The sequence below is a fragment of the Ictalurus furcatus genome, chromosome 10, assembly GCF_023375685.1.
Source record: "Ictalurus furcatus strain D&B chromosome 10, Billie_1.0, whole genome shotgun sequence".
Taxonomy (NCBI): Eukaryota; Metazoa; Chordata; class Actinopteri; order Siluriformes; family Ictaluridae; genus Ictalurus; species Ictalurus furcatus.
Window position 1 is genome coordinate 30,707,677 of NC_071264.1, and position 26,709 is coordinate 30,734,385.

General features: G+C 39.6%; 2 protein-coding genes across 4 annotated transcripts in view; both read right to left on the reverse strand.

Annotated features, from left to right (window-relative positions):
• ext2 (exostosin glycosyltransferase 2) overlaps nucleotides 1-24,228 on the reverse strand; it is a 35,374-nt gene extending 11,146 nt beyond the window's left edge. The window contains exons 1-10 of the mRNA XM_053634102.1: nucleotides 23,965-24,228; nucleotides 21,911-22,240; nucleotides 20,872-21,095; nucleotides 19,766-19,855; nucleotides 17,434-17,550; nucleotides 17,160-17,355; nucleotides 15,538-15,677; nucleotides 14,904-14,997; nucleotides 8,869-9,000; nucleotides 390-579 (exon numbers count right to left, since the gene is read on the reverse strand). Of these exons, the coding sequence (XP_053490077.1) occupies nucleotides 390-579; nucleotides 8,869-9,000; nucleotides 14,904-14,997; nucleotides 15,538-15,677; nucleotides 17,160-17,355; nucleotides 17,434-17,550; nucleotides 19,766-19,855; nucleotides 20,872-21,095; nucleotides 21,911-22,225 (1,498 nt within the window). The 5' untranslated portion in view covers nucleotides 22,226-22,240; nucleotides 23,965-24,228. The remainder of the gene's footprint in view (nucleotides 1-389; nucleotides 580-8,868; nucleotides 9,001-14,903; nucleotides 14,998-15,537; nucleotides 15,678-17,159; nucleotides 17,356-17,433; nucleotides 17,551-19,765; nucleotides 19,856-20,871; nucleotides 21,096-21,910; nucleotides 22,241-23,964) is intronic.
• A 1,227-nt stretch (nucleotides 24,229-25,455) lies between these two features.
• tspan18a (tetraspanin 18a) overlaps nucleotides 25,456-26,709 on the reverse strand; it is a 34,808-nt gene continuing 33,554 nt past the window's right edge. For all 3 annotated transcript variants that reach the window (XM_053634108.1, XM_053634107.1, XM_053634109.1), the window contains one exon: nucleotides 25,456-26,049. In XM_053634108.1, coding sequence (XP_053490083.1) covers nucleotides 26,002-26,049 — 48 coding nt within the window. In that variant the 3' untranslated portion in view covers nucleotides 25,456-26,001. The remainder of the gene's footprint in view (nucleotides 26,050-26,709) is intronic.

Here is a 26,709-nt window from a genome sequence, read left to right on the forward strand (position 1 = left end):
CTTACATATGTACTTGTTTACTTATTTTTTTTACTTACCTCCCCACTTGTTTACTTAATCAATTCTTCGCTTATTTACTTGCTTACCCCGATTACCTATGTACTTTTTAGTTAATTGTTTGCTTAATTATATACTAGTTACCTACTAGTTTACTTACATTCTTTCTTGTTTACTTACTTACTTGCCTACCTGCTTACCTACTTATTAACCTAACTACCTACCTACTTGCTGACTTACTTATTTACCTAACTGTTTACTTAGTTGTTTGTTTATTTACTTACCTGCTTACTTCCTTGTTTACTTACATCCCTACCTATTTATATGTTTACCTAATAGTTTGTTTGATGATTTAATTCCCTAATTATATTTCATGTAGAATTGATCCGAACCTTCAGGTGGACTCTTGTTCTGGTTGTTCCAGACCACCAGCAGCTTGGCCAGACTCGGCACTTTGGAGATCTCTGTGATGACCCTGAAGAGACTCTCGACCCGGTCGTAGGTCAGAACCACGGCGGTGAATCCCGGGGACCGTGGAGGAATCAGCGGGAGGAAGAGCGGACTGTTCACGCTGGACCACTTCTGTTAAAGAGGACAAGAGGACACGTAATGCAAACACAGGGTGTATTTATCCGAACAGAATCATAATCATAATAGGACAATGTTGGTGTCACTGAACACCTCCCTGAAATATGAAATACTTGAAGCACAGCGCTGTTGGATTCTGGATTGTGATTGGTCAGGCGTTCTGTTGTAGGGTTCTACACAGAACCTTTAAGACGGTGTAACACTGCACAGTTCTTGCTTTTGTCAGATTTTAAAAAAATAGTAGGAAAATGGACAATTTGATGCGAATGTTTTACTGTTCTTCTCATTAGAATAAATGCAAACCTTTTCCATGACTAAACGGTTTGAAGCACAGTGAGGTAACGTGAACCGCAGCCCAGAAAATGGCTTTAAATGGGAATTAAAATTAAAGATTGCGCCGAAAACGACAAACTCGCGGTGCCGAACGGACGATTAAAAACAGCGAGGAGCTTCGAGCTCACACAATAGAGACTGAAACGGAGGTAACAAGCAGCTGGAGGAGTGTGCTGTGACCTTTGTCTAAACCTTCTCCTTCAAAACTTGGGAAACTTTTCAAACACCATCAGTGCCAGCGAGCAAAGAAATCCAGCTCGGCCTGTAAGAGCCAAGACCTTCCTCCCAGTAATTTGGAGAAAATGCGCCCAACGTTGGACCCGAAGCTGCCCGTAAAGTGTTTCTGCCATGGAAAAAGTCTTCTCCAAGCACCCGCAGATCTACCAGAGTCTAATCCGTTTAATGCCCTGTTTGTATAAGCGCTACATTCTTCACCGTGTACTCCAAGTGTGAAGCTTCGGGAGGAGCCGAATCCAGCGCTCTGTTCGATATACGGAGAAATCTGGCTCTGGTTTTTACTTACCGACTTATTTACTTACTTACCTACTTGTTTACTTATGTAAGCAAATAAGTACTTGATCACTTAGCTTACTTACCTGTTTAAGTATTTATTTCTTTACTTAGCTACTTAATTCGTTATTTACTTGTTTACGTATGTACTTGTTCATTTCTTTACTCAGTTATTTACCTAGCTGTTTAGTCACTGAACTGTTTACATATATACGTGTTTACTTACCCATGTATTTACTTATCTTTATTTGATGCTTCGCTTACATATGCACTTATTCATTTACCTACTTAGCTCTTTATTTACCTACCTGTTGACTTGATTATTCGCTTACGTTTGTATTTGTTCACTTACGTACTTAATCCTTTACTTACTTAGTTTCTTATTTATTTATGTATGAAATTAATTGTTTATGTACAGTATATACTTGTTCACTTACCTACTTATTTACTTATTCGTGTTTGTACGGGTTCAACTACCTACTTACATCTTTACTTACTGTACCTAATTATTTACTTACTTGTTTACGTACGTACTTCTTTACTTAACTACTTATTTACATAAGTACTTGTGTACTTACCTATTCACTTCTCTACTTAACTACTTATTTACTTACTTATTTACATAAGTACTTGTGTACTTACCTATTCACTTCTCTACTTAACTACTTATTTACTTACTTATTTACATAAGTACTTGTGCACTTACCTATTCACTTCTCTACTTAACTACTTATTTACTTACTTGTTCATGAATGTACTCATTTCTTTACTTAACTGTTCACTTGTTTTCTTACTTATTTACTCCTTACTTGTTTACCTACCTGCTTGCTTACTTGCTTATTAATTTATTTAATGTACACTCATTTGTTTATTTAAATACTTATTCAATAGGTAATCTGACTTTATCTGTAAAGTGTTGAAGTGGCATTCGGGCAGGTATTAAAAAATGTATTTATTTATTTTTTATTATTAGCTGTATAAAGTGACATCCGTGATTTAAACTCTTATGTGTTCATTTCCTGTTAAAATGAATGAAATGAAATGAATTTCCTGTTGACTTTTTTTTTAAAAAAAAAAAGGAAATAAAATATTTGCGTATTCAGATGAGACGTCGTTGCATGACTCGGCACTTTTATAACGCTTAAGGTCTCGGACGTTTTTACTGCGAGTTGAATTTTATGGCCGCGCTGTTGTGGAGACGGTGCAGTGGGGGTGCACATGTGCCCTGGCAGGACTCGGGTGACGCTGGGGGTGCTGGGATATCGTAGGCGTCAGTGGTTGTCTGCTGCCAGTGTGAGGCTTGGCTCTTCTTCCTGGCCCTGCTTTAAAAACAGCCCATAAACTCCCAAAGATGCACGGACTGGAGCGGAGATCAAGTGACGCTGTAAAGTAAATATCGCAAAGTGCTCGCTTGGAAGCTCTCTGATGCGGTCATGTCAGCTCTGCTCTTTACCGGCCTCCAGGAGGAGGAGGAGGAGGAGGAGGAGGAACGAGTGAAGCCTTGCAGAAGTGCTGCAGATCCGAGAAACTCTGTCAAGTCACCATGATCGTCTGCATCGTAGCAAATGAAAATATCTTGTTTATGAGAAACTGTACCTCGTATTTCGCATTATGAGCATTATCAAACAAGCAAAACGATTCGTCCTGTCTTTAGTTTATTTCACAGGTTTCAAGCTTTGAATTTTCTTATCATCTTATTATCAATTTCATCCCGTTTCTTCTTTCCGGACAGAAATACTCAAGATCAGAAAACTTATCTTTGGTTTCTCGTAAACTTCTCATTGGAAATACGAGATAAATTCAGGATATTTCTACTCGCCACGATGTTCTGCAGTGCGAGAATTCATTTCATTCTGAAGAGTTGAACAGGTCGGGGTGAAAGTGTGTACAGTATACACCCAAGACTATATATTTATAACATGGGAAAATTTCACTCAGATTTGGCTGAGAATGGCTGCACAATTTACATTTACATTTACGACCGGGAACAACATCAGCGTGTCTTTTAGCAGCAACGTCCAGAGTTTACCGCATTTTACTGAAATTCACGCATTCGCAGTAATACGAAAGCATCGTTCATGCTATAAAAAAAGATCAATATAATAAACGGAGTCGTATCTTTGTGTTTTTCGCCCGTGTCCTCTCTGTACTTATTCCCCGATTCCGCTTACAAATGATGCACACTTTCATCCATTTATTATTACCATTATCAATTTCAAACACAAATGACAAACTCCTTTGATTTCCTCATTCAAGTTTGTCCTCTTCTTCATCTTCACTCACTTTAGAGAAGTCAAAATGAGAAAAAAAAATAAAAAGCTCGATGTTTCAAGTAATCTCGAAGTCATTAAGACGTCATTCTCTTTCCCCCGTATTATATTTGCTCACACATGAACCTCCCGTTCATTTCTTTATAACATAATATATATATATATATACACGCACACACACACATATGTATACATATATATTCTCTATGGTCATCTATCAAGGCTCATTGCCGCTTACGCGTTTAACACCGCCGATATCCGATTACATCCTGTCTAGAGTGAAAACGAAAAACTCAGTTGAAGCAGAGTTCCCGTTCACACCCCGAAGGTCCACGAGTGTTTTATTCTTCTTATACTACAGCAATTTGCCAACGATAACGGTCTTTTTTTATTTAGTAAACTCCTCTCTCATGAAGTTGTCTGGAAAACGTAAAAGTTACAGCTTCACCACTGACTGTCACAAAGCGCTGACACTGGAGACTCCTTCCATACACGTTACATAAACGCCTACAGACGTCCTGTGTGACTATACAAAACGCTAACCTATGAGAACATTATTAAAAACCTAATTAATAAAAACCAGCTGTACTACTGTCAGAGCTGCTGTTACAGGACATGAATCAACATCAGAATCCAGATCTCAGTAGCACTGAGGTGTAAATGCAGGTATATAAAAACATATATCTACACGCCTACATCTGCAAGAGCTCGCAGCGTCATTACTAAAATGTTCACAGTCATGCTACGCTCCATGGAGGCCAGCGTGAGGCTCCTCCTCCTGCAGGTGCTCAGACGGCTGGCGGTTAACCAGCTCGCTGCGTCTGCCACGGTCTGCCACCACAGACGCAGCCATCTTTCGCTCGGCATCAGTCAACCGTCCTACTAATAAAAACATACTACATTAGCCGATGGAAATTTCTTTGAAGTGTCTGACACGGACACGCGAGCCGAGGGGAAATAATTAAAGTACCACTGTGACATATAAGTGGTAAAGTGGTGCTTGAGTGCTCTGCCTGGAACCCAATGCTCTCCGGTCTGCTTGAGAAGGCTCCAGTGTGGTTTGGTGTGCGTCTGAAAGCCTGCGAGTCGGGAAAATAAACAAGGTTTGTTTTTTTGTTTTTTTATGAGAGACGCTTTGTGAGAAGATCAGTGTGACGTTCACCTGCTATTTGGAATGGGTCAGGAACATAAATAACGTTCTTTCATTAAAAACCTCCATCTACTCGTCCGGTTGGGATCGCATCCCGTAGATGGCAAACACGAAAAGAAATCTTAATCGATCGCCATGGGGTGATTTTTCTCCCCCCTCCCTCCGCCGAGAGAAATTAAATAGCTGGCTAACGTATAGGAGTACAAGTAGGCTATTATTATCGTAAACCACTGGATCGCTTGTTAAGGCTTCAGTGAAGGAGGGGACGTACGAGCAGCTCTGAGTGACGGTGAGGGATTGCAGGCCGTTTCATGTGGGCCGAGGAAGCTTTGGCGAATCCTGCAGCTGGAATCATGCGAGTGCTGCTTTGGGATTAGGCGAAAATGGAAGCCAGATGAAAGTGTGGACCGCTGTTCGATCACAAGGAGCTCGGCGCATGAAACGCTGACATTGTCCCGACGAGCGCTCCGATTGGAGCGAGCGCAATTCCTTATAGCAACTTCCGGAACAAAACGTTAAAAACTATCATTATTCCTTTTCACGTAGACACGAAACGTCTATAGATCAAGGTGCGACTGGCATTAAAACACCTTGAGGACTTTTCTTCCCCCTCAATCATCAGCATTTTTCTTTTTTTGGGTGGAAAAAATTTCCGTAAAAAACCAGTCTGACCAATCAGGTCGCAGGTTTGAGAGTGAAGGGAGAAAAACGGACACGGACAGAAACGCGAGTCCGTCTTAGTGACTCGGCTGAACTTGAGGAAAATATTTCATTGCCAATATTCCGACGTAAATAAAAACACCGCTGTGTCTATTAGTTGTGGGACGTCCCACGTTAACCAAAGCTACAGCGGAGACAAATGACCTCCTCGTCAGCGTACTTTCACCGATCTTTATTTCATCTGAGAATAATATTAAGTCTAATCTACAGTACAGGAGCCAGCTAGGACAGTTAGTTATCCGATACTAGCTTGGACTCATTAAATAAAAAAAACACACGCTGATTGACTATTTTTAACTAGTACACCTGACGACGATGCCTTAAATTAATACATTTTTCAGGTGAACGCGGTGTAATTAGCATTGTCGCTAGAGTACTAGAGTAAACGGTAAAGTAAACGCGCCCGCTCCTTTATGAAAGGGCGTTGCATGTTCAGAGATGCGTTCAGTTCAGAGATGAAAATGCTTTGAAAAGCAAGTAACATATCATTATATTATTATATAAAAAAAAAAAGTCAAACGAAAACTAAATTAGCTCCTAAAGCCAATCCGAGTAGAAAGAACACGTAAGGAAACGGGCGCGGCGCGGATCAGACTTGTCCCGCTCGCGTCCGAGTCCCTTCAGAGCCACAACACAAAAAGGCGAACTTGACAGCATCTCCAAAAACACCCGAGGAGCTCAAGAAATGTGTTTTCAATTACGTCCCGGTGGATACGGAACGGCAGAAGAAAAAAGAAAAGGGAAAAAAAAGAGCACTTGATTTATTTAGTGCTCGGTTCCAATAGCGCCGTGTGATTCGACGGGAAAATACTTCATCCCTCTTTTAATGCTGGAATGTTTAAAGGACAGGAACACGGCGCAATTAACCTCTCTAAGGGTCCCGGGCGGCGTCGATGAGACCAGAGCGACGCTGAAGGCGGCCCGGGACACGAAAGCAGACCAGGAAGTCAAGTGCAACATCTGACGAGCCGACAAACTCGTCGTAAAATCACGACGCAATCTGTGAATTCTTTGAACCTGAAGAAGTCACCGTGACCAATGAGTGCAGAGACGCTGTACCACATGACCTCACGCCTACCTGAAGCTTGGTGAATTCTCTACTCTGATTGGTCAGAAAGGTGTCGATTCGTTTTCTACACAAGCAGCTCTAACGGTAGCGCAGGTTTATATTAACGCGCACGGTCTAACACGTTATCGTTTCTATAGTAACAGGACGCACGGTATTTTATTTGTTAGTTTAAAGGAGTCTCCGGTGTCAGAGGTACAGCTGTAGTTTTTTCGACGTCTTCAGGACAGACGAGTTTACGCTTTTTATTTTCTTCGAGAGCGAGGGGAAAAAAAGACAGGCGTAACGTGACGCGTGTTTATAGCGGCTATAACGCAAGTGAGAACAGGCGTTAAATGTAACTATAAGCAGATAAAAATGACGACGCTTTGCTCTTTAATAAAAATAATGTTGCTCGTTGGTAAACTGCTGTGGTGTAAGAGGAATAAAACACTTCAGAGGTGTCGCTGTAGGAAAATAATCAACGTCAGTAACTCGTCACAACGCCTCGTCGTGGATTATTTTCTTCTGTTTTAATGACTTTTTCGTCTATTTTTTCGTCTATTTAAAAAGATTAATAATTTTTTTTACTAACTCTTGTCTATTCCAATAAAATTTATATTTCTCTTATTTTATTCTCTCCTATTAAATTTTCCTCCTTTTTAATTTTTTTTTTTTTTTTTACAAATCAGTTATTTTTATTTTCTAAAACAAATTGCTTGTTTTTCAAAAACTCACATTTTTTAAACATATTTCTTCTATTTTAATGACTTTTTCTACAAATGACATTTTCCTATAAATTTTTTATTCCCTCGATTTAAATTTGTATTCTATTTTTAATTGTATGATTTCTTCTATTCGACAATTCTTTTATTACATTTTTCCATTATTAGTTTTTATTCTTTCTTTTAAACATTTTTTAACTAACATTTCATTTTAATTTTCTATTTCAAAAAATGGCCTTTTGTTATTCAAAAACTCACATCAACTCATCAAATAAAAAAAATTCTAAAACAAACTTTTATCTTCAGGACTTTAGCGCTAGGAAAATGGAGCTAGAGCAAACTGCTGATATAGTAACGTAAAAATGTAATACTTCCACACATCATTCCTTATAAAATTACTCGTTAAAAAACGTTATTCGTATTTCATCAAGAACCACACAACCCTAAAGGCACGATAAACAACACGCCTGAGGCACGTCTGTGTTTTCACAGTAAAGCGTAAAGCGGATTCTCAGACGCAGAACACACACGTGACTTGGGTTTAAACTGAACAATGCAGACGTTCGTTCAGCTCAACCCTCGCTGCTTATACGTCTTCACTGCTTAACGTCAAGGTTGCGTTTTCAAATAAAACACGGCCCCTCCCCCCACCAATACCCCCACCCCCAGCCCCACCCCACCCCCCACCTTTAGCAAGAGAGAGACTGTCCCTGTGCAACCGGAGACATCAGAACACCAACGTATCAGACTGGACGGATTCTTTCCGTCAACAAACGTGTCACGTGTGTTTATTTTTAAAAAACACACTCGGCCTGTCCACTGCCTCAGGTATAACTCACACTGCACATCAGCTGCTTGTCGGCCATTCTGGTTAGCATTTAGCTGATGGACTAAACTATAATTTTTTTTTTTTTAAGTATTTTTCTGACTTTTTTTTTAAATAAATTAAATTTTCCTCTTTTTTAAATGTCTTATTTTAATATATTTTTTTTTACAAACTTCATTCTTATGGTTTCTTACTTTTTAATGACACAAATTCTATTTATTTCTGACTATTTCTATTTTTAAAAATAAATTCTTCTATTCGCATTCATTTTATTTTTATATGATTATATTCTTTTTTATTTTTGCTTTTTTTTTTTTTTACAAACTTTTTTTTATTTTTATCTGTATTAATGACTTCTTCCAACAATTTTTATGATTCTTTCCATTTGATTTTTTTTTTTTTTTACACATTCTATTATTTATGTTGTTTTCTCATAATTAATTTTTTTCTGTTTTAATTTTAGGGGTTTTTTTTTTACTAAATCTAGTTTTATGATTTTATTCATCCTTCTTCCTCTCTCTTTTCTTCCTCCTTCTGCTGTTTCTTAATAATTTGTTATTATTTTTATTATTATTATTATTACGACAGTGGACCTCTTGCACTAGCAAACCCAGTTAAGGAAGGACAACAGAAAGCTCATATATAACGCGTGTACGAACTAGCACTGATGAGCTTGATGCTCAGTGCGGTGTGTATTTACTCACCACGACCGGAGGGTTGTTCCACTGCTCGTACGTGCGTGCTGCGTAGGGGTAAATGCGATCGTTGATGATCTGCAGCGTGGTCAAGCCGATGGCCTTCATGGAGCTGAAGTACGCGTCCCAGAACCAGCGAGCCTGACAATCAACACAAGACATAACCTTCAACAACATCACTAGGTAGAGATAAAGACTGAGGACTGAGGGGTGTAACCATACGCTCTGCTCACGACCCGATCCGATCCGATTCATAATACCGGGCTCGCGAAGAATGATGACTGCTAAGACTCTTTATTTATTTCTATTTGGATAAAACTGTAAATACATTTTAAAATAGCTAGAGAGGTTTACTAATGTAAACAAATCCTACGATAAGATAACTATATGCTAAAAACAATTAATTCCGTGGCCTCTGCCTCACAGACGGTAGATCACGGTAGATAAAAATTGCAGATGGTTTGAAAGTTACTGAAGACAGTTGTAACACGTCGCGATCCAGAGGTCACTTCACACGTGCAGGTGATTCCCGTCTCCGTAACGGCGCAGGCGCTCCACGCCAGACCGCCATCACGTGACCAGCGTGCTCTCGCTCTCTGTACTTGAACTCTATGGGTTTCGCCGATTGGGACCTCTGGTGTTCAAACAGTGCAACTGCAGTCGACGCATAATTAACAGAACGCAGATTTCCACGTTGCAGCGTCGTCACGTTTTTACATGGCGCTGTATCGTATCACGATGTATTCTAACACCACTACAGCAGACTGACACACCAACACTCAAGGAAATAAAAAGGAGTAAAAGTTCTAACGCGGCAATCCGCCGTAGGCGAAACTCGGAAAGTTGCTTTTTCCTAATTCAGAGCTGGAATTGGGGAATTCCCAGAGCGAGGTCGCAGTTGTACGGTTAATCTCTGAATTTATGGATTATTTCTGCGTGAAAGTACATTACTTAGTACAAGTATTTATTAAAGGACGTCACAGCACGCATTTCAAAGGTTTATTGTTATAATTAACGTCGTGGAATGTCCGTGAGTCAAGCTACTTCCTGTTCTTAATCACGTTATAGCGACAGTAATTCCCTCACCCCCCCACCCCCAAAAAAAACCACAATTATCCATTTTACAGAGCAACCTGAAAGCGTAAACGTCCCTGTCCTGAACATTTTCCTGTTCTGAGAAACGTTTAAAGCACTCACACTGGAGACTCCTTCCATAAATAACATAAATTTAAAAAAAATTCATCCACGTCAATGATGATACATTTTACTTTCTTAAGCAACATCATCCGTTTATTATTAGTCTTAGATTACGTAGTGCGTCCGCCGCACACATCCCTGTGCACGCGCTGTTAACGGGAACGAGAGCATTGATATTAACCTACTGTTCAGTGCTGTTACACGTAAATAATGCACGCCTAATGACCAATCAGAATGGAGAATTCAACCACGCTGTGGTGTATAAAACACACTTTCACAACACCCACGCTATGTGCGAAGTAAAACCGAGTAGAAAATCACGGAACAGGAAATCTGTTTACTGAGGGCGCCATTTTGTTGACATCAGGTGTGTTTACGTCGGAGAACTTCCCGACCTGAATGACCTCTCCGCTGCGCTTTTCCGCGTCAGAAGGGTTGGCCTTTTCCGAGTAGCGCCGCATACGCCGCTTCCTGTCTTCCTCCGCACTCCCAGAATCCTCCTGGTGCCTTTCTGACCTTCCACAACACTTTCAAAGGCAGCTCAGCGTCATTAAAACCCGGTGACACGACTGCAGGGAACATTCTGGATGGTTACGAGCTCTTCAGCCCATCACTCTTTCAACCTTCTTTTTTTTTCCTCCCCTGAAGTACCACAGGCTCGGCAGCTCCAAAACCCGGGCTCGAGGTCAAAGGTCACGCCGTGTTACTCCTCGTCAAAATTAAGTCACCTACGTGCTATAAATTACGATACCACTATATTAACGTAATTAAATCATAACGTCGGACAGGATCGTACCACTTGATGATGATGTCCAAGAATTATTATTATTATTTATTTTTTTTAAGTTTCGCGTTGTATACATCTCAATTCACGAGTTACACATTTCCTTTCAGGATTACAAATTAATCGATTATCATCATCGCCCCCTAATTACCACTGAAGATCCTGAACAGTAAGGCAACAGCGATAGCGATAAAGTTTTCTGTAAGGACAAATGTGTTTATTTAACATTAATGGAAGGAGTCTCCAGCGTCAGCGCTTCATAACAGACAGAGTTAAAAGGAAAAAAAAAATGTTTTCCGACATCTTCGGGACGGAGAAATTTACTCTTTACGACTGTCTACAGCAAGAACAGGAACGAACAACTTTCAAATGTAAATATAAACGGATAAAAAGTCGGACGTGTCGTTCTTTAATAAACAGAAAGACTGTAATTGGTAAACTGCTGTCGTGTAAGAGAGGAATAAACAAAACACTTGTGGTTGTGCTGTTATGAAAATGAATCAGCTTCTGGATGATCACACCGGACCGTCGCTGATTATTTCACCACGACAGCGCAACACACAGTGTTTTATTCCGTACAGAACGTGCACGTGAACGGAAATGTTCCACCGACGGCTCAGTTTAGGATTAACTACGCTAAACTAATCTCCATATAACCACGGTGATGTTTTCCGTCATCTCCCTCACTCTGCAAGCTACACGATGAACCCTCCCAGGCTAGTTTATAGCGCCTGTCAGATCGGATATCGATCGGCGTGAGAGAAAGAATTCAATTCACGACGACATTAAATATTGTTTCAGTAGCTTGAGGTTATACAGTTTGCGTCTTTTCCCTCCTCTGGTGAGAAAAAGCAAGAACGTCGCTGTGAAAGCGATAAAACCGTACACCGAAAACTCGTCAGACTGTGAGAGAAACGATCCCGTCTCTCAGTCTGCCAACTCTATTCGCTCTGTCGGCGGCTTCCCTCCGCTCGTCCACAACGTTATCGGTTTTATTGACCGCCGTGTTTGTCGTCACATGGTCTACAGAGAGCGCCGCATTAGCAGAAGCGCTCTCTCTCTCTCTCTCTCTCTCTCTCTCTCTCTCTCTCTCCTCCCTGCACCCGTCCCGTCCCCAGCCCCTACGGCTCTCGGGCCTTAAACGCCGAAAAAGAAATACGACGACGCAAAAAACAGCTTTTCTTTATACGGAGAAGGGAAGAGGACTCGAAGAGACTTGGAGGGAGGGGGGTTGAGGGAAGCGTGGACGCTCATAAATCAGGGTCATGATGAAAGTTTCCTTTCCGAGCGGGGAAGAGAGCGGAGAGAAAGAAGAATAAGAAGGGGGGGGACGCCAAGCTCGAAGCTCCGAACGCTTCTCAAACTCTCGCGTTTTTATGAGACGCAGCTGCAGGATGAGGAAGATACCGGGTCGTTAAAACGCCGTTAAAACTTTCACAGGAAAATGAGAATTCTTACCGCTTGAGGTAACAGGAATAACAATAATATTTACTGCATTACATTAAACGCTGTAAGGAAAACATCCACTATGTTATTCTGGCATTATTATTATTATTATTATTACTACACCACAATAATAAATCATTCTGCATTATTTTTGGATTACTTCTGAGTATTTTAAAACAAGTGTCTCGTCGTGACGGAAACACTCGGGCCTACACCCGAATATCTCTACTCTCTCATTACTAATATGACAAATAAATAAATAACCCTCAGACTTTCAGTTCCTCGTCACCGAAGCCTCGTTTTGTGCTTTAATCTAATCTAATCTAATCAGAGTCTAAAGCTCTGAGGGGGGTCTCGGTCTGCTCCTAGAAGCTTGCCGAGAAACCGACGTTAAACCGAGAAGCAGCTGTTTAACACGTAGCTAACAAATTGTTTGACCTGAAAATCAACAACACCTCCTTAAAAAAAGGGGTACAGAGGTTTCCCCCCCCCCCCCCGCACTAGTCGACCCTCTCTGAAGCGCTGTGACGATCGGTCGGGGCGCCGCAAATTACAGTCCACAATAAAATAAAGAGGACAAGACCGCACTTTTTTAAAAAGTAGGTGCAAAGGGATCTATGAAACATGCAACCCCGGCTAAACAAGAGGCTGTTTTTAAACACACACACACACACACACACACTTTACACATCACTGGGTGGATGATTGACACCTGCGCCCTCTGTTGGTGAAATAAGAATCGTCCATAAACGCTCTAATTTCTGCCTTAGAGGTTTTAATCATGACATTAGATATCTGAATTTAACCCTTTCATGCAATTTAAGATTTATTTTTTTTTTAAATCTATAATTCTGGTCACCTGTTTCAAATATTTGCGATCTGAATGTTTAATATAAGTGATATTTACATGATCAAGTCATATGACCCATGATTTTAAGGAAAGAAAAAACAAAAGAGGAGCAGGGACAAGATTTACGTTCCCACTTAACCTCAGCGCTCGATTAAAAGGGTGAGGAAACCCAACCCCGGACAATTTGCCTATTAATCTGTATAATGAACTCGGTCTTCGTTTCAGGTCGACGTTTTCCATCGGTGCTCGATTTTTACTTCGATGAACGGTTCCGTACATTACGCACGATTCTTTCCGTCTCCCTGCTTACAGCGGTGCGGTGGAATTCCTCCCTCGCTCTACCTCTACTTAAAGAGAAGCGATGCGGCGGCGCTTTAGTGTTTTAGCCCGTCCAGCTCTCTCATCTGGTACACTCTGTTCAAACTGATCAGCTTCCGGAAACTTCATCTCGTACATCGCTAACTAGCCGAGTCGAGAGTCTGTCCTCTTTTAGCTGCAGTGCATTCTGGGAGTTTCAGCCCAGCGTTCGCAGCAACGTCTCCACGAAATCTAACAACCGCTAAAACAAAAACACAGCACTAAACACATGAGAAATACTGAAATATAAACATGCTTCATGTGTCTGAGGATGGAGTTTTCATTTAAAAGCGGAAACACGGAGACAGGAAGTGTGTCAGTAATTTCACCTTTTGATAAAACGTATTTAAATGTACAGCATTAAGGGGGGCGGGGTCAGGGGGAAGCATGTTCTCATTATTTTTGCCCGCTGCTTGTCTGAAAGGATGATTTCCCCGGCGCGTCATTGAGGGAGACACGTTATGAAGAAGCACAGATGGGGATGTTAGTGCAGCGGAACAGAGGTCATAATTTCTCGCTGGATTAAACGTCACACGACAGCTCGGGATTTAGTCAGATCCGGTCCTGGAGCGCAGCAGCAGCACAGCTTCGCGATTTGTAGCGCTCGGAGACACCCGATTTGTCTCCACGGTTTAATTACCAGGTTTATCCGGTGTGTTAAAGGACTGAAATTCATTAAACTGGTCTGGAATTCAATCCTCTAGGACTAAACTCTGCTTTTAAAGGGACAGTTCACCCAAAAATGAAAATTCTGTCATCATTTACTTACATCATTTACAGGACAAAGTCAGTGATACGGTTTTGGAACGATATGAGGGTGAGTAAACGATGACAGGATTTTCATTTTTGGGTGAACTATCACTTTAAAGCTGTAGACTGCGACCCTGTGTGTGTCATGCTGGTCCAGGAAAATAATCAGCGATGCTGCGGAAACAGCGGAGCTACTGTTCCCAATAACAGCACATCTACGGGTGTTTTATTCCTCTTATATCGCAGCAATCCGTCTACGATTACAAGTTTTTTTCTTACAAAACGACACTATACTTTTTATCCGTTTATAGTTACGTGTGACGCTGCTGAACGTCCACGAAACAGGTTCTCACTCACGCTAGAGCAGCGATACACCGTCGTTCGCTCACCGTTAATTCTGAGAAACTGCAAAGACGCGTAACTCATCTGTCCTGCAGACGTCGGAAAATTAAAGCTACAGCTTCACCTCTGACACTGGAGACTCCTTCCATAATTGTTAAAGGTACAGAAAACATTACCATATCGACCATTACGAGTCTCTGCGAATGAGCCGGTGCTAGAGTTCAGAGTTAAACTCTGTATAAAAAGCTAGTTTCTGTACATATATCTGTTAACACAGAATACTTTCCTTCTTAATAACGCTAGCATCCACCTCCTTACCTGTCTCTGCATCTCCTCCACCTGTCTATGAGGAATACTTTTCAAAATCATATACATCTCCGGAAGCTTCTCCTCCGGAATGACGACCGACGCTCTGAAAACATAAAAGCACGACAATTCAACCCTTTTCCTATTTATACGGTTATTATTATAACACATACCCACAGATATATTTTTTACATGGTTTCACGAAGCGAAAAACGGTGTGCAAAAGTTTAGTTTCTTTTCTAAAAATCTATTACATTAACAAATAAAAAATAAATAAAAATGTGGTGAAAACATTACCGCTGGAATTTATAAAAGTTATTCAATATCATTTTTAGGTTTCAAATATAAACAAAATATTTGTTCAAATGTCCAACATGTTAGAAAAGTTATAGATCATTTAGTAATTGTGAAGATTAGCTCAGATGTTATACATCTAAATTAAAATAATAATAATAATAATGCTTGGTAAAGTCTGGACATTTCTTCCACCGTAAGCCATTTTGGATTGTTAGGAGCAACACTTAACATTTAAATCTAATCTATTTCTTCAAAAACAAGCTGAAACAGTGTGCGAGTGCATGTGAAAGGGTTAAATTACAACATTTTCCTCTATAACGTATATATGTTTAATTTTTGACATGCGTACCTTTTCCAGTCCAGCACCTCAGAGAAGGGAAGGATGTACGAGTCGGCCATGACGACGGGAACACATCCTGCCTGCAGCACGTCGCTGAGAGTGGCCTGGCCGAGTCGAGCGCCGCGTAACACCACGCAGAACGACGATTCCTGCGGCAACGATAACAGCAAACAACGTCTCAGAGTAAAAACACGTGCCTCTGTCACTACTTGGCGCGACACGATGAAGACGGGGGTGCCAATACTTTCAATCTCGGTGGCCGCGGAACGAATTTGAGGTTAGCGTTAGGATTTTACATGGATCACGGGTAAGAAAAACGTAAATGCTAAATATTCTGAAACTTTATCGCTGTGATCGGTCCCGTTGTAGATGTCCATAGACTTTAAAATTCTATTTTTAAAGTGATAATAATTCTAAACAAGAACGTGTTATTTAATTTATTCAATCAGCTGCCGAGCGTTAGCCGCTTGGTCTAAAAAAGATAAAAAATAAAAATAAAAAGGCATTAAATAAAGTAAAACGCTGCTGAAATACATTACTTGTAAAGTTGATCACTTCAATCTGGGAGAAAATGTATTCTTTTGAATTTTTTCCTTTTTTTTTATTTATTTTTAAGCCCCACTACACCTTGTTCTACAGAGAACAACAAGCACCGAGATATAAACAATATAGCAATATACAAAATAATATTTTTATGTACCGTTAAAGTGGCTCCTATGAAAAAGGAGAAGGAAAGAAAAATATATACATAGATAGATGAATTAAAAAAAAATGCATGTGCACAACAACAACAAAAAAAAAAGGAAAAAAAGAAAAGAACCGGGACAAAACAGGGTGTAGTACAGGACAGAAAAATATGAAGTGGATGATTGAATAAATATATAAATAAATAAGAAAAAATATGCATGCAGCATGTCAGCAAATTTTTAAAAATTATTTTTAAAAAAACAAGGATGAACACAGGAAACGACAGAAAAAAACATTTGAAAAGAAGGACGGATGGATGAATGAATACGTAAATACATAAGAAATAATAAGCAAGCGCTCGTCAACAAATAAAAACATTTAAACAGCACAACAGGGACAAAAACTTATTTAAAGAAGATGAATGAATGAGAAAATAAGGAAATAATATTCGTGTGCACATTAACAAATTAAATGAAAGTACCACCAAACTGGGGTGAATACATGACAGGGAAAAAATGCAAAGATGAATGAATGGACGATTAAATAAATAAATAATTATGGAAAAAAAATAAAATACACGCATGTGCACATCAACAAATAATAAAAGAAAAACTAAACTGCAAACACATACACGACAGAAAAATGCAAAAAGATGATGCATGGATGAATTAATAAACGTTAAAAAATGAAAACAGGGCCTAATATATAACAGAAAAAAAAATTAAGTGAACGAATGAATGAAGATAAAAATAAATTAGATAAAACATGCATGTGCACATCAATAAATAAAAAATAAACAGCTAAACAGGGAAGAACACATGAAAGGGAAAAAAGGAAAAAAATTTCCACTCCCTGAAACGTTCAAATGCAGTTTACTGAAATGATTTTGCCGTAAGCACGGCCAGCGAGATTAAAACGAGGCGCTCATTGAGAAGGTGAGTTACCTGTAGGATCTGGGGGTAGTCGTACGTCTGGCCCTTGGAGCAGCGTTTCCGGGCCGAGGCCACGCCCTGAGAGAGGTTACTGCACTTGTCCAGCAGGAGGATGGACTCTCCGTTCTCCTCCTTCAGCCTCTCCAGCTCTGTGCGGTACTCCCGATGGACGGCGGTCTGAGACGACAGGATGAAGTATCGCCTCGGGCTGAAACACAAAGTCGGGACGCTCGCGTCGACGTGCTGCGAACGTACTATTAACACGTAGCGTAAGAACAGAACTCACCCGGGCTGTCTCTCCGGGAGGTCCACTTCAGCTGACAGGGGGCTGTACACGGGGATGCTGACATCGTAGCCTTGTCTGTAGGTCCACGTCGAGAAACCGCCTCCAGCTAGCAAAGCTCTACGCAACGAGATACATTATTTATTTATTTATATCGTTCTGTCTCAGAATCCTTGGCTTTGTATTCTCATCAGATGCAGTGCTAAATGCAAATGGGGTGCCAATAATTATGAGGCATGTGTTTTTGCACACACTTTTGAAAGGTTTTGAGCGATTCGTTCATTAATGCGTTATCGTTTCTATAGTAACAGCTCATTCGCGTGGACACTGCACTAATAATAAACACACTGTTTAAAAACACGTGTCATCGTTGCTACGGTGAAGTTTTCTGTGTTTTAAAAAAAAAAAAAAACACGTTTCTTGGGCATTCCTCAACATTAAACGTAAGTGTCAATTAGAGACGGAACCGGTCTGATATCCAGGCTCGGTATCGGGTCGGTACCAGCAAGAAACGGCGGATCGGATATCGGGGGAAAAAGAATGAATCTGATCTGATCCTGTAATAAATGGGAAAGATTTGAGATTTGATTTATTTTTAATAATATTTATATTTTATTATATTTGAAATGTAAGTGATGTTTGTGAAAAAGAGTTTAACTGAATAAAAAAAAGTTGTGGTTTTGTGTAAGTCCTGTTTTTAGCTATGCATTGTTTCCTGCTTTATTTTTAAAAATAATCATTTTAATCTCCCTCTCTCGCACTGTATATATACAAACATATATAACAAAAAATGCCATTTCTCACTCTCTTTATATATATATATATATATATATATATATATATATATATATATATACACACACACACACACAACAAAAAATGTCATCTCTCTGTACAAATGAAAAAAAATGCCATCTCTCTCTGTCTATATATATATTTATATATATATATATATATATATATATATATATATATATATATATATATATATATATATAAAGGAAAAAATGCCATCTCTCTCTATATATACATATATAAAGGAAAATATGTCATCTCTCTTTCACCCCCCCCCCCCCCCCCAATCACTCTCTAAACAAGTTAAATGCATGACATCACTTTTTCATAAATAAATAAATAAATCAGAATATCATCGCTGGTGAATTGCTGAGGTATGAGAAGAATAAAATAGCAGTTGGGGGGTATGATGTTACAGGAAAATAATCAACTTCAGGGTGAAACAGACCAAACAGAGCACAGCTGGATGAATCCAGGAAATTCCCTCCAGCTCCAGATAAGCGCTGGCTATTTCAGGGCTTTCGAGTGCATAAAACTCACCTTTTCCACTCGGAGGCCGAGGAAGAGGCTGAGACCTGAGCGCTACGCAGCAGTAAATACCGGGAGATTACACTCGTCTGTCTGATCCTCTCTCTCTCTCTCTCTTCTCTTACACGCTCCTTCAGAACATACCGCTTTAAATTAAAGTATCACAGCTGTCATATGGTTTCCCATCCATACAGTAAACATCAACTAAACCGAGCATCAGACGCACCAAACTTTACAGCGCATGCAGAAAATACTCAATAAGATTTAACTTTATTTAAACCAAGCTTACAGCAGATCCAGATTTCTGTCTGATGCTAAAAGAATTACAGCTCACTGGGGTATCGTACCGGGTTTTTATCGGGTGCAGCGTCACCACGAACACGACACTCAGTGTGTTTAAATATAGATAAGAGTTAACAAAACACACTCGGACACATGCGGTACATTAACGCCTGAATCGCTCGGCGCCATAAATCAGCTGGCTCAGGAGAGACAAAGCGCGAGTCGCTGCTGCCCCTGAGTGGACTGGAATGGCTAACATCACATCCCCGCACTTTCTAAAAAAAAATAAAGAAGAATTTAAATGTTTTAAGACTTCAACGTTTTAACAAACGTCCTACATTAATGACCCATGAGTAACAACCAATTTACTAACTAAACTTACAAAAACAGTTAAATAAATAAATGAATAAATAAACAAGTATTATTAATAAACGCGTTACTGCACTGGAAGTAGTCAATCCGATGTAAAATTTTTACTTAAAGTGTTAAAATGTTATTATTTTAAAAACACGTTTCTATAATAACACCTCCATTATATTTGAATAAATAATCATTTGTATGAATAATTCTTCTTTTGTGTTCGGATAGAAGCACTGGTTACCCTAACCACCCCATGGCGTGTGTGAACGGAGTGTGATACGCTCATGCACTTACGGGGTAAAAAGTGAACTAGAAGATATAGGTACTGTAAATAATTTAGCGTTACTCTGAACCATGTTGAGAAAGTCACCTGTCTCTGGGAACGTCCAGCGCCGTGTTGTAGTCCGGAGGTCCTCCGGGTAACATGTTGAACAGTAAGTGATTCATCCCCTTATCCCATCTGTAAAAACACACACACACAAACGGCATTCTATCATGTCTACACAGGGTATTGATGCGGTGTAACACACTCAGAAGAAAGCGCTATCTGCCTTTTTCTGCATACATGAACTCACAGATGCCTGTGATTGGCTAGTCTCACTGTGGTTGATGGGGGAGAGACAGTATACCCCTCCCACCCACAGAACACGGACAATTTGTCTCTCTTGGACTCCTGGATAAACCTCCAAAACGTCTCATCCTCCTCTTTAGGGGTCAAGCACCAAAGGTGTGTAGGCACCTGTCGTTTTCATTAGTTTCTTCTTAATATTATTCTTATTCTTCTATTATTATTATTACTCACTAGGAGTCTAGGCAGCCCTATGAACCATAAGCAGGAAAATGATGAAATTTGGCACAATCATAGATATGACCATGAATAGTATCTGGACCAGTGATGAGCTCTCTAGGATCAACTCTATAGCGCCACCACTAGTTCAAAAAATTGTTAGAATTGTTGAACACTTTGCCCTAGAGAAAAGAAGTTTAGTTCATCAGATTACTCTCCTCATGGTGATCACAACTGATATCTTTTACATTAAGACTCCACCCATTACAGTAGTCACCATTTTGAAATTTACGATATTCAGTTTTTTCGCTACTCTTCAATCTTATTGTCAGCTGTGCTTCTGAACTTATCTTTTATTCATTCATGTACAGTCTATTTCTCCTCTTCGAGTTCTTCAGGCTCCACACTGCACTCGCTGCGCCTTTGGTGCTTGGCCCCTTTAAACGATGCTTCCGGATTTAATTCTTCTTATTATTACTAGTAGTATTAGTATCATTTAAAAATATATTAATTGTGCACTTTTCAAACGCATTACATTCATAATATTAAGTGAAAATCCCGAGTGCGAGGAAATAAAATAAAAACATATATTATAAAGTGTGAGAGACAGCGAGAGAGAGAGAGAGAGAGAGAGAGAGAGAGAGAGAGAGAGAGAGAGAGCGCTGTAGGTTAGACTCTGAGGTGTTCACCTGGGTAACACGGCGAGGGCCTGAGCGGTTTCCCGAATGCGTAGAGAGTTCTGGTTCAGCACGTCGATGGAGGGGATGAACAGACAGGCGCGAGTGACATCATCGGTGTAGAAGTCGCTGTCGGAGACGGCACTCAGCAGCTCGTTATACTCACGGGACAGACCGCTACTGCTGATGGGCACACCCACCTCATCCACAAACCTCTGCAGGGGGTAGATGTACACCTGCACGCGCACACACACACACACACACATTATAAAATCTTATTATATCTTGTATTTTAACTCATTTTACTTCTTAGGTATCTGGTTTTTTTTTAAACGAGATATTTAAATCTATTAGGGATGTAAGTCTGAATTATCGACATGCAGTCTTGAATGAGAACTGGTTTTATTAAAACCTTTAATTTAATCAGACATCATTAAGAACAAATGAATTATTTACGAATTTTAATGTTAATGTAAATTTCAATTCAAATACTGTTTTCCTTTCATTGTATTGTAATTTTAATTTAAAGCATTTTAAAATGTACTTTTTATTTACCTTTTTAATAGCTTTAGTTTATTTAAAGGTCGATTTACCATATTTTAAAAGTATTTATTTATTATTTGAATTTAATTACTTACTTTTTAAGTGTTCATTTTACTTATTTTTTTATCTAGAATTTTAAATTTTATTTAAATGTATAATTTATTTAAATTGACTTCATTTTTTATATTTAATATTTTAAATCTAATTTTAACATAATGGAATTTTCCCTAAATGTACTTTTTATTCCATTTTTTTAAATCTCGAAATTAACATTTTATTTTAGTTTGGAATTGAATTTGAAAATGTTATTTCGATTGCATCGGAATAATTGATGCTTAGGCGCAGCACTGAATGTGAGATAGTGATTATCTCTGGTGATGTGACGTGTCGAGGGTAAATCACTTAAAAACCAGTAGTTCATGTTAAACCACGCTGGTGTACAGGTACAGGTGTACTGGTAGCCATGCCTCTGATGATATGGAACGTTCCAGATGGTTCCTGAACTCGCCTTGATGCGGTTTTTGGGATTGTAGCCACAGCGGTAGACGTCGAAGCAGGTGTGCATGCGGCAGCTCAGGTCTCCTCTCTCGGGGATGGGACTGGACGTGGGCAGTTTGACCAGCGGAGCATCGTGCACACTGCGGCGGTCCAGCGTCCACTCCGCCGAAGACTCGATGGAGTGAGGCCAGAACTGGAACATTCCGGTGGCGATTAAACCCAGCAGCACCACCGAGAACAGAGTGATGTAGTAGATCCGGTGTTTGGTCTTCATGCGAGGGATGAGAGCCGGACCGCGAGAGCTGTATTTCACTGACGCACACATCCTGAGCACAAAGCACTGAAACACACACACAATAGGGCTGTGTCTCAAATAGTGGCTTCCTTCATACTCACTATTCCATAATCCCTATTTCCTACTCACTATTCCCTTCTCCGTATTCCCTAATCACTATTCCATAATCCCTATTCCCTTCTCCGTATTCCCTACTCACTATTCCATAATCCCTATTCCCTTCTCCGTATTCCCTACTCACTATTCCATAATCCCTATTCCCTTCTCCGTATTCCCTACTCACTATTCCATAATCCCTATTCCCTTCTCCGTATTCCCTACTCACTATTCCATAATCCCTATTCCCTTCTCCGTATTCCCTACTCACTATTCCATAATCCCTATTCCCTTCTCCGTATTCCCTACTCACTATTCCCTTCTCCGTATTCCCTACTCACTATTCCATAATCCCTATTCCCTTCTCCGTATTCCCTACTCACTATTCCATAATCCCTATTCCCTTCTCCGTATTCCCTACTCACTATTCCCTTCTCCGTATTCCCTACTCACTATTCCCTTCTCCGTATTCCCTACTCACTATTCCATAATCCCTATTCCCTTCTCCGTATTCCCTACTCACTATTCCATAATCCCTATTCCCTTCTCCGTATTCCCTACTCACTATTCCCTTCTCCGTATTCCCTACTCACTATTCCCTTCTCCGTATTCCCTACTCACTATTCCCTTCTCCGTATTCCCTACTCACTATTCCCTTCTCCGTATTCCCTACTCACTATTCCATAATCCCTATTCCCTTCTCCGTATTCCCTACTCACTATTCCCTTCTCCGTATTCCCTACTCACTATTCCCTTCTCCGTATTCCCTACTCACTATTCCATAATCCCTATTCCCTTATCCGTATTCCCTACTCACTATTCCATAATCCCTATTCCCTTCTCCGTATTCCCTACTCACTATTCCCTTCTCCATATTCCCTACTCACTATTCCCAACGCCTTACTATCTTTCCTCACTATGTATTCCCTCCCCCCCTACACCCTATTACTCACAAAAAAATACAAAAATAAATAAACAAGTAAACAGATAGATGAATAGATTGACAAGGAAGAAAGAAAGGATAAATAAATAATGAATAAATAAAGAGGAAACTAATGAGAAATCATAAACAAATGTACAAATAAATTAATAAATCTGAAGAAATAATATAATTGATAAAGAATGAGAAATCAATTATGAGCAAGATTTACTAATTAATTAATTAGTCAATCTATTTGTTTGTTTACAAATAAATAAATAATACATTTCATTTATTTATTTTTTACCATTTTATTTCTGGTATGTCTTTGATGCATGAACAGTTCACTAACTGTAAAATAAAATATGATGTTTTTTGGTTTTTTTTTAAAACTTATGTCAGATTTTTTTTCATTTAATGTCATTTTTATTTTCATGTCATTTTAAATAATTTTACAGCTCTTATACAGATTATATCACTTGCAATAATATAATCCCAAGGCATTAATGACTAATTAAACACAAATTTGATGATTTTCATAGCTTGTGTCTTAGCTAGCTAGCATGCTAACTACACATTACAGACCAGCCAAATGTACTCATTAAGGGAACCTTACTAGATATTATGGAAACTAGTTAAGAATCTAACTCTCGAATAATAACCAAATAACCGAAACATGGACTTTAGTTATATTCTACATGTTATAAACTAGTTAGCTAGCTAGCTAAAAGAAGCTTAGCTTAGCTTAGCTTACCTTAGCTTCGTCTAGTCACTGCGGCTTTAAAAAAAAAAGGCGTAGAGAAATTAATTCATAGTGTTTTAATTAAATTAGAGAGAAAATGACAGTATAAACTGCCTGGTTTATATATTTATCATCTCAGTGATAACTATTCCGTGGAAAGGGAACAGCTTCAAGGATAGGAAGGGGGGAAATAGAGTTTTTCCGAGCCTCCTGCTGTACAGGCGTCAGGTAAACAGTAGATACCGGATTAGCAACTGATGCTAGCTAGGACAATACACCAACACGTCCGCCATATTGGAAGGGTCATGATTTGCTAAATCACTGCAAGTCTGTGGAGAGATGTGTGACTAGCCTGATCAAATTAGCTGTACTTTACGTTGCGTTTTTCACAAAACGCGCTTTGTTACAAACCTCATACATTTTCTGTTTCATGTAAATATATAAATAAATGCATTTTTGAGATAATGACTGAGATAAATTCCTGAGATCAGTGGTCTATGTAGGCTTAATGTACAACTGCACAGAAGCCATCTTAAACTTATTCAGATTATGTGTAATCTTTGACGAATGATGAAATATCAGAGTAAAGATCTCAAGATTTTTAATTCACGAAACAGTGATTAACTTTTGCTAAAAAATTTTTTTAAAACATGCTAATGTAAACAGACCTTAGCCTCAATCGATCCTTGTCCATGGTAAGTTAAGCTAGGAACGAAACCCTCTGTCTTGCTGTTATAGTAAAATAATTAACAAAATTACTGTGTGGTGTGATAAAGCAGAATTACTATCAACACCCCAAAGTTGATTATTTTTCCTCTAACAGCACATCTCTCTAAGTGTTTGATTCCTCTTATTCCGCAGCAATTTACACAACACTAACAATTTTAATGGATAGAGAGAGATCGCTGTCATACTTTTTATCCATTTATAGTTTACCTGCAAAGTTAGTTCCTGTTCATTTACATTGCCTCACCAGCCTCCCCCCCCCCCATCTTGAAGTTAATAAGACAAAACAACACAGCTTGTCATGTATTGTTACTAAAACCGAAAAGCATTTAAATTTCTCTTTCTTGCCGATGTCACAAAACTTAAAGTTACAGCTTTACCGCCAACTGTTAGAAAGCGCTGACACTGGAGACTCCTTCCATCAATGTTAAAGAAACGAATCCATACAGAAAACGTCATCGCATTATTAGCGCATTAACATAAACCTTTTTTTACCCGATTAGCAGCTGCACAACTGTCTGAGCTGCTGTTTTTACATTTTTACAGCATTTGGCAGACGTCCTTATCCAGAGCGACTTACATTTATCTCATTTATACATCTGAGCAATTGAGGGTTAAGGGCCTTGCCCAAGGGCCCAACAGTGGTAGCTTGGCAGTGCTGGGGCTTGACCTTCTCCTGACCTTCTGATCAGAAACTCAGAGTCACAGTCCAGAATTCAACAGCACTGAACTGAATGTTTAGTGTTTATCGTGAAGGAAGCACACATCACACTGCCTCTCGTTTTTCGTTTTTTTTTAATACCAATCAGTGTCACATATAACAGGCATCATGGATATAAGTACAAATGCTTACAACACATTACTAAAATCACATAAAATATACACAGTTGCAATACACAGCACTTTACACTATAGAAGAGGCAGGCTTCTGATCACACACACACACACACACAGAAACGTGCTCTCACACACACACTGTGAAAAGAGTTTTAGTGTGGCTCGATGCGGTGCTGAAGAAGAAGGTAAAACGTGTATTTAATTCCGTACAAACATGAACTCTCCTCTATAAATATCCATTCAGACGTCAGTGCAAGATCTTCCTCTATCCGTGTGAAAGGGCTGCACCACGACACGATGTCACCACTGGAGTGAAATCTCCTGCTCTAACGTTCTCCTTCCTTTCACAAAACCAGGGAAGTTCCAGCTGTACAATTTGGTCACAGTGGGCACCTCGGAAACAGACAGACGATGTATATATACACAAGCGTGTCTTCTTTTGAGCCATTTGTCTTTTGAAATGTCCTTCTGTAGAACGCGGACGGATTACTGGATCCCTCGGAACAAACACATGGCGAACACCATCGCGAAGAGCTGAGGAGGACAAAAAAAAAACAACAGACAAGTTAAAAACACAGTTTTTCTTATTTTTCCTTTTTTTAAACACACCTTCCTAGCCAACACAGAACATCTTTAGGATGTTCAGTACGTACGAAGCAGGTTATAGTAAGGTTAAGCCGTGTTTTAAAGCTACGTTAACGTTCAAAAGCAAAAAGTTTCTCGTTTTGCTTATCGCTTGTGGGCGGGGCCTGTCCAGCGTATTTTTTGTTGTTGTTTTTTCAGCGAGAAACAGTAGCAGCGGCAGATCAGTCCCTCCAGGATTTTGAGATTTTGCAATTGCAGAAATTAACGCAAAATCACGCAATATTTGGAGGAGCTTGCAATTTTCCTAAATTACTGCAGATTTGGGCCAAGACACGTCACGTGACGTCATCACAACACACCACGTGACGTCATCACAACACGCGTGCGTTCAACCGAAGCCTCCTTCAATTCCAACATGAGTACAGCTAAAAGGTCTCATTTACCAACAAACATCACTGCGAAAGGCTGTTTTTCAACCACGTCTAAACAGGAAATAACTGCAGATAGGAACTGAAGTTGTGAGTGGGGAATTGGAGAAAAGGAAGACCACACGCACCATGGGATTGGTCGGAGAAATCATTCGGGCCAATCATTTGGATGTGCTGCTTT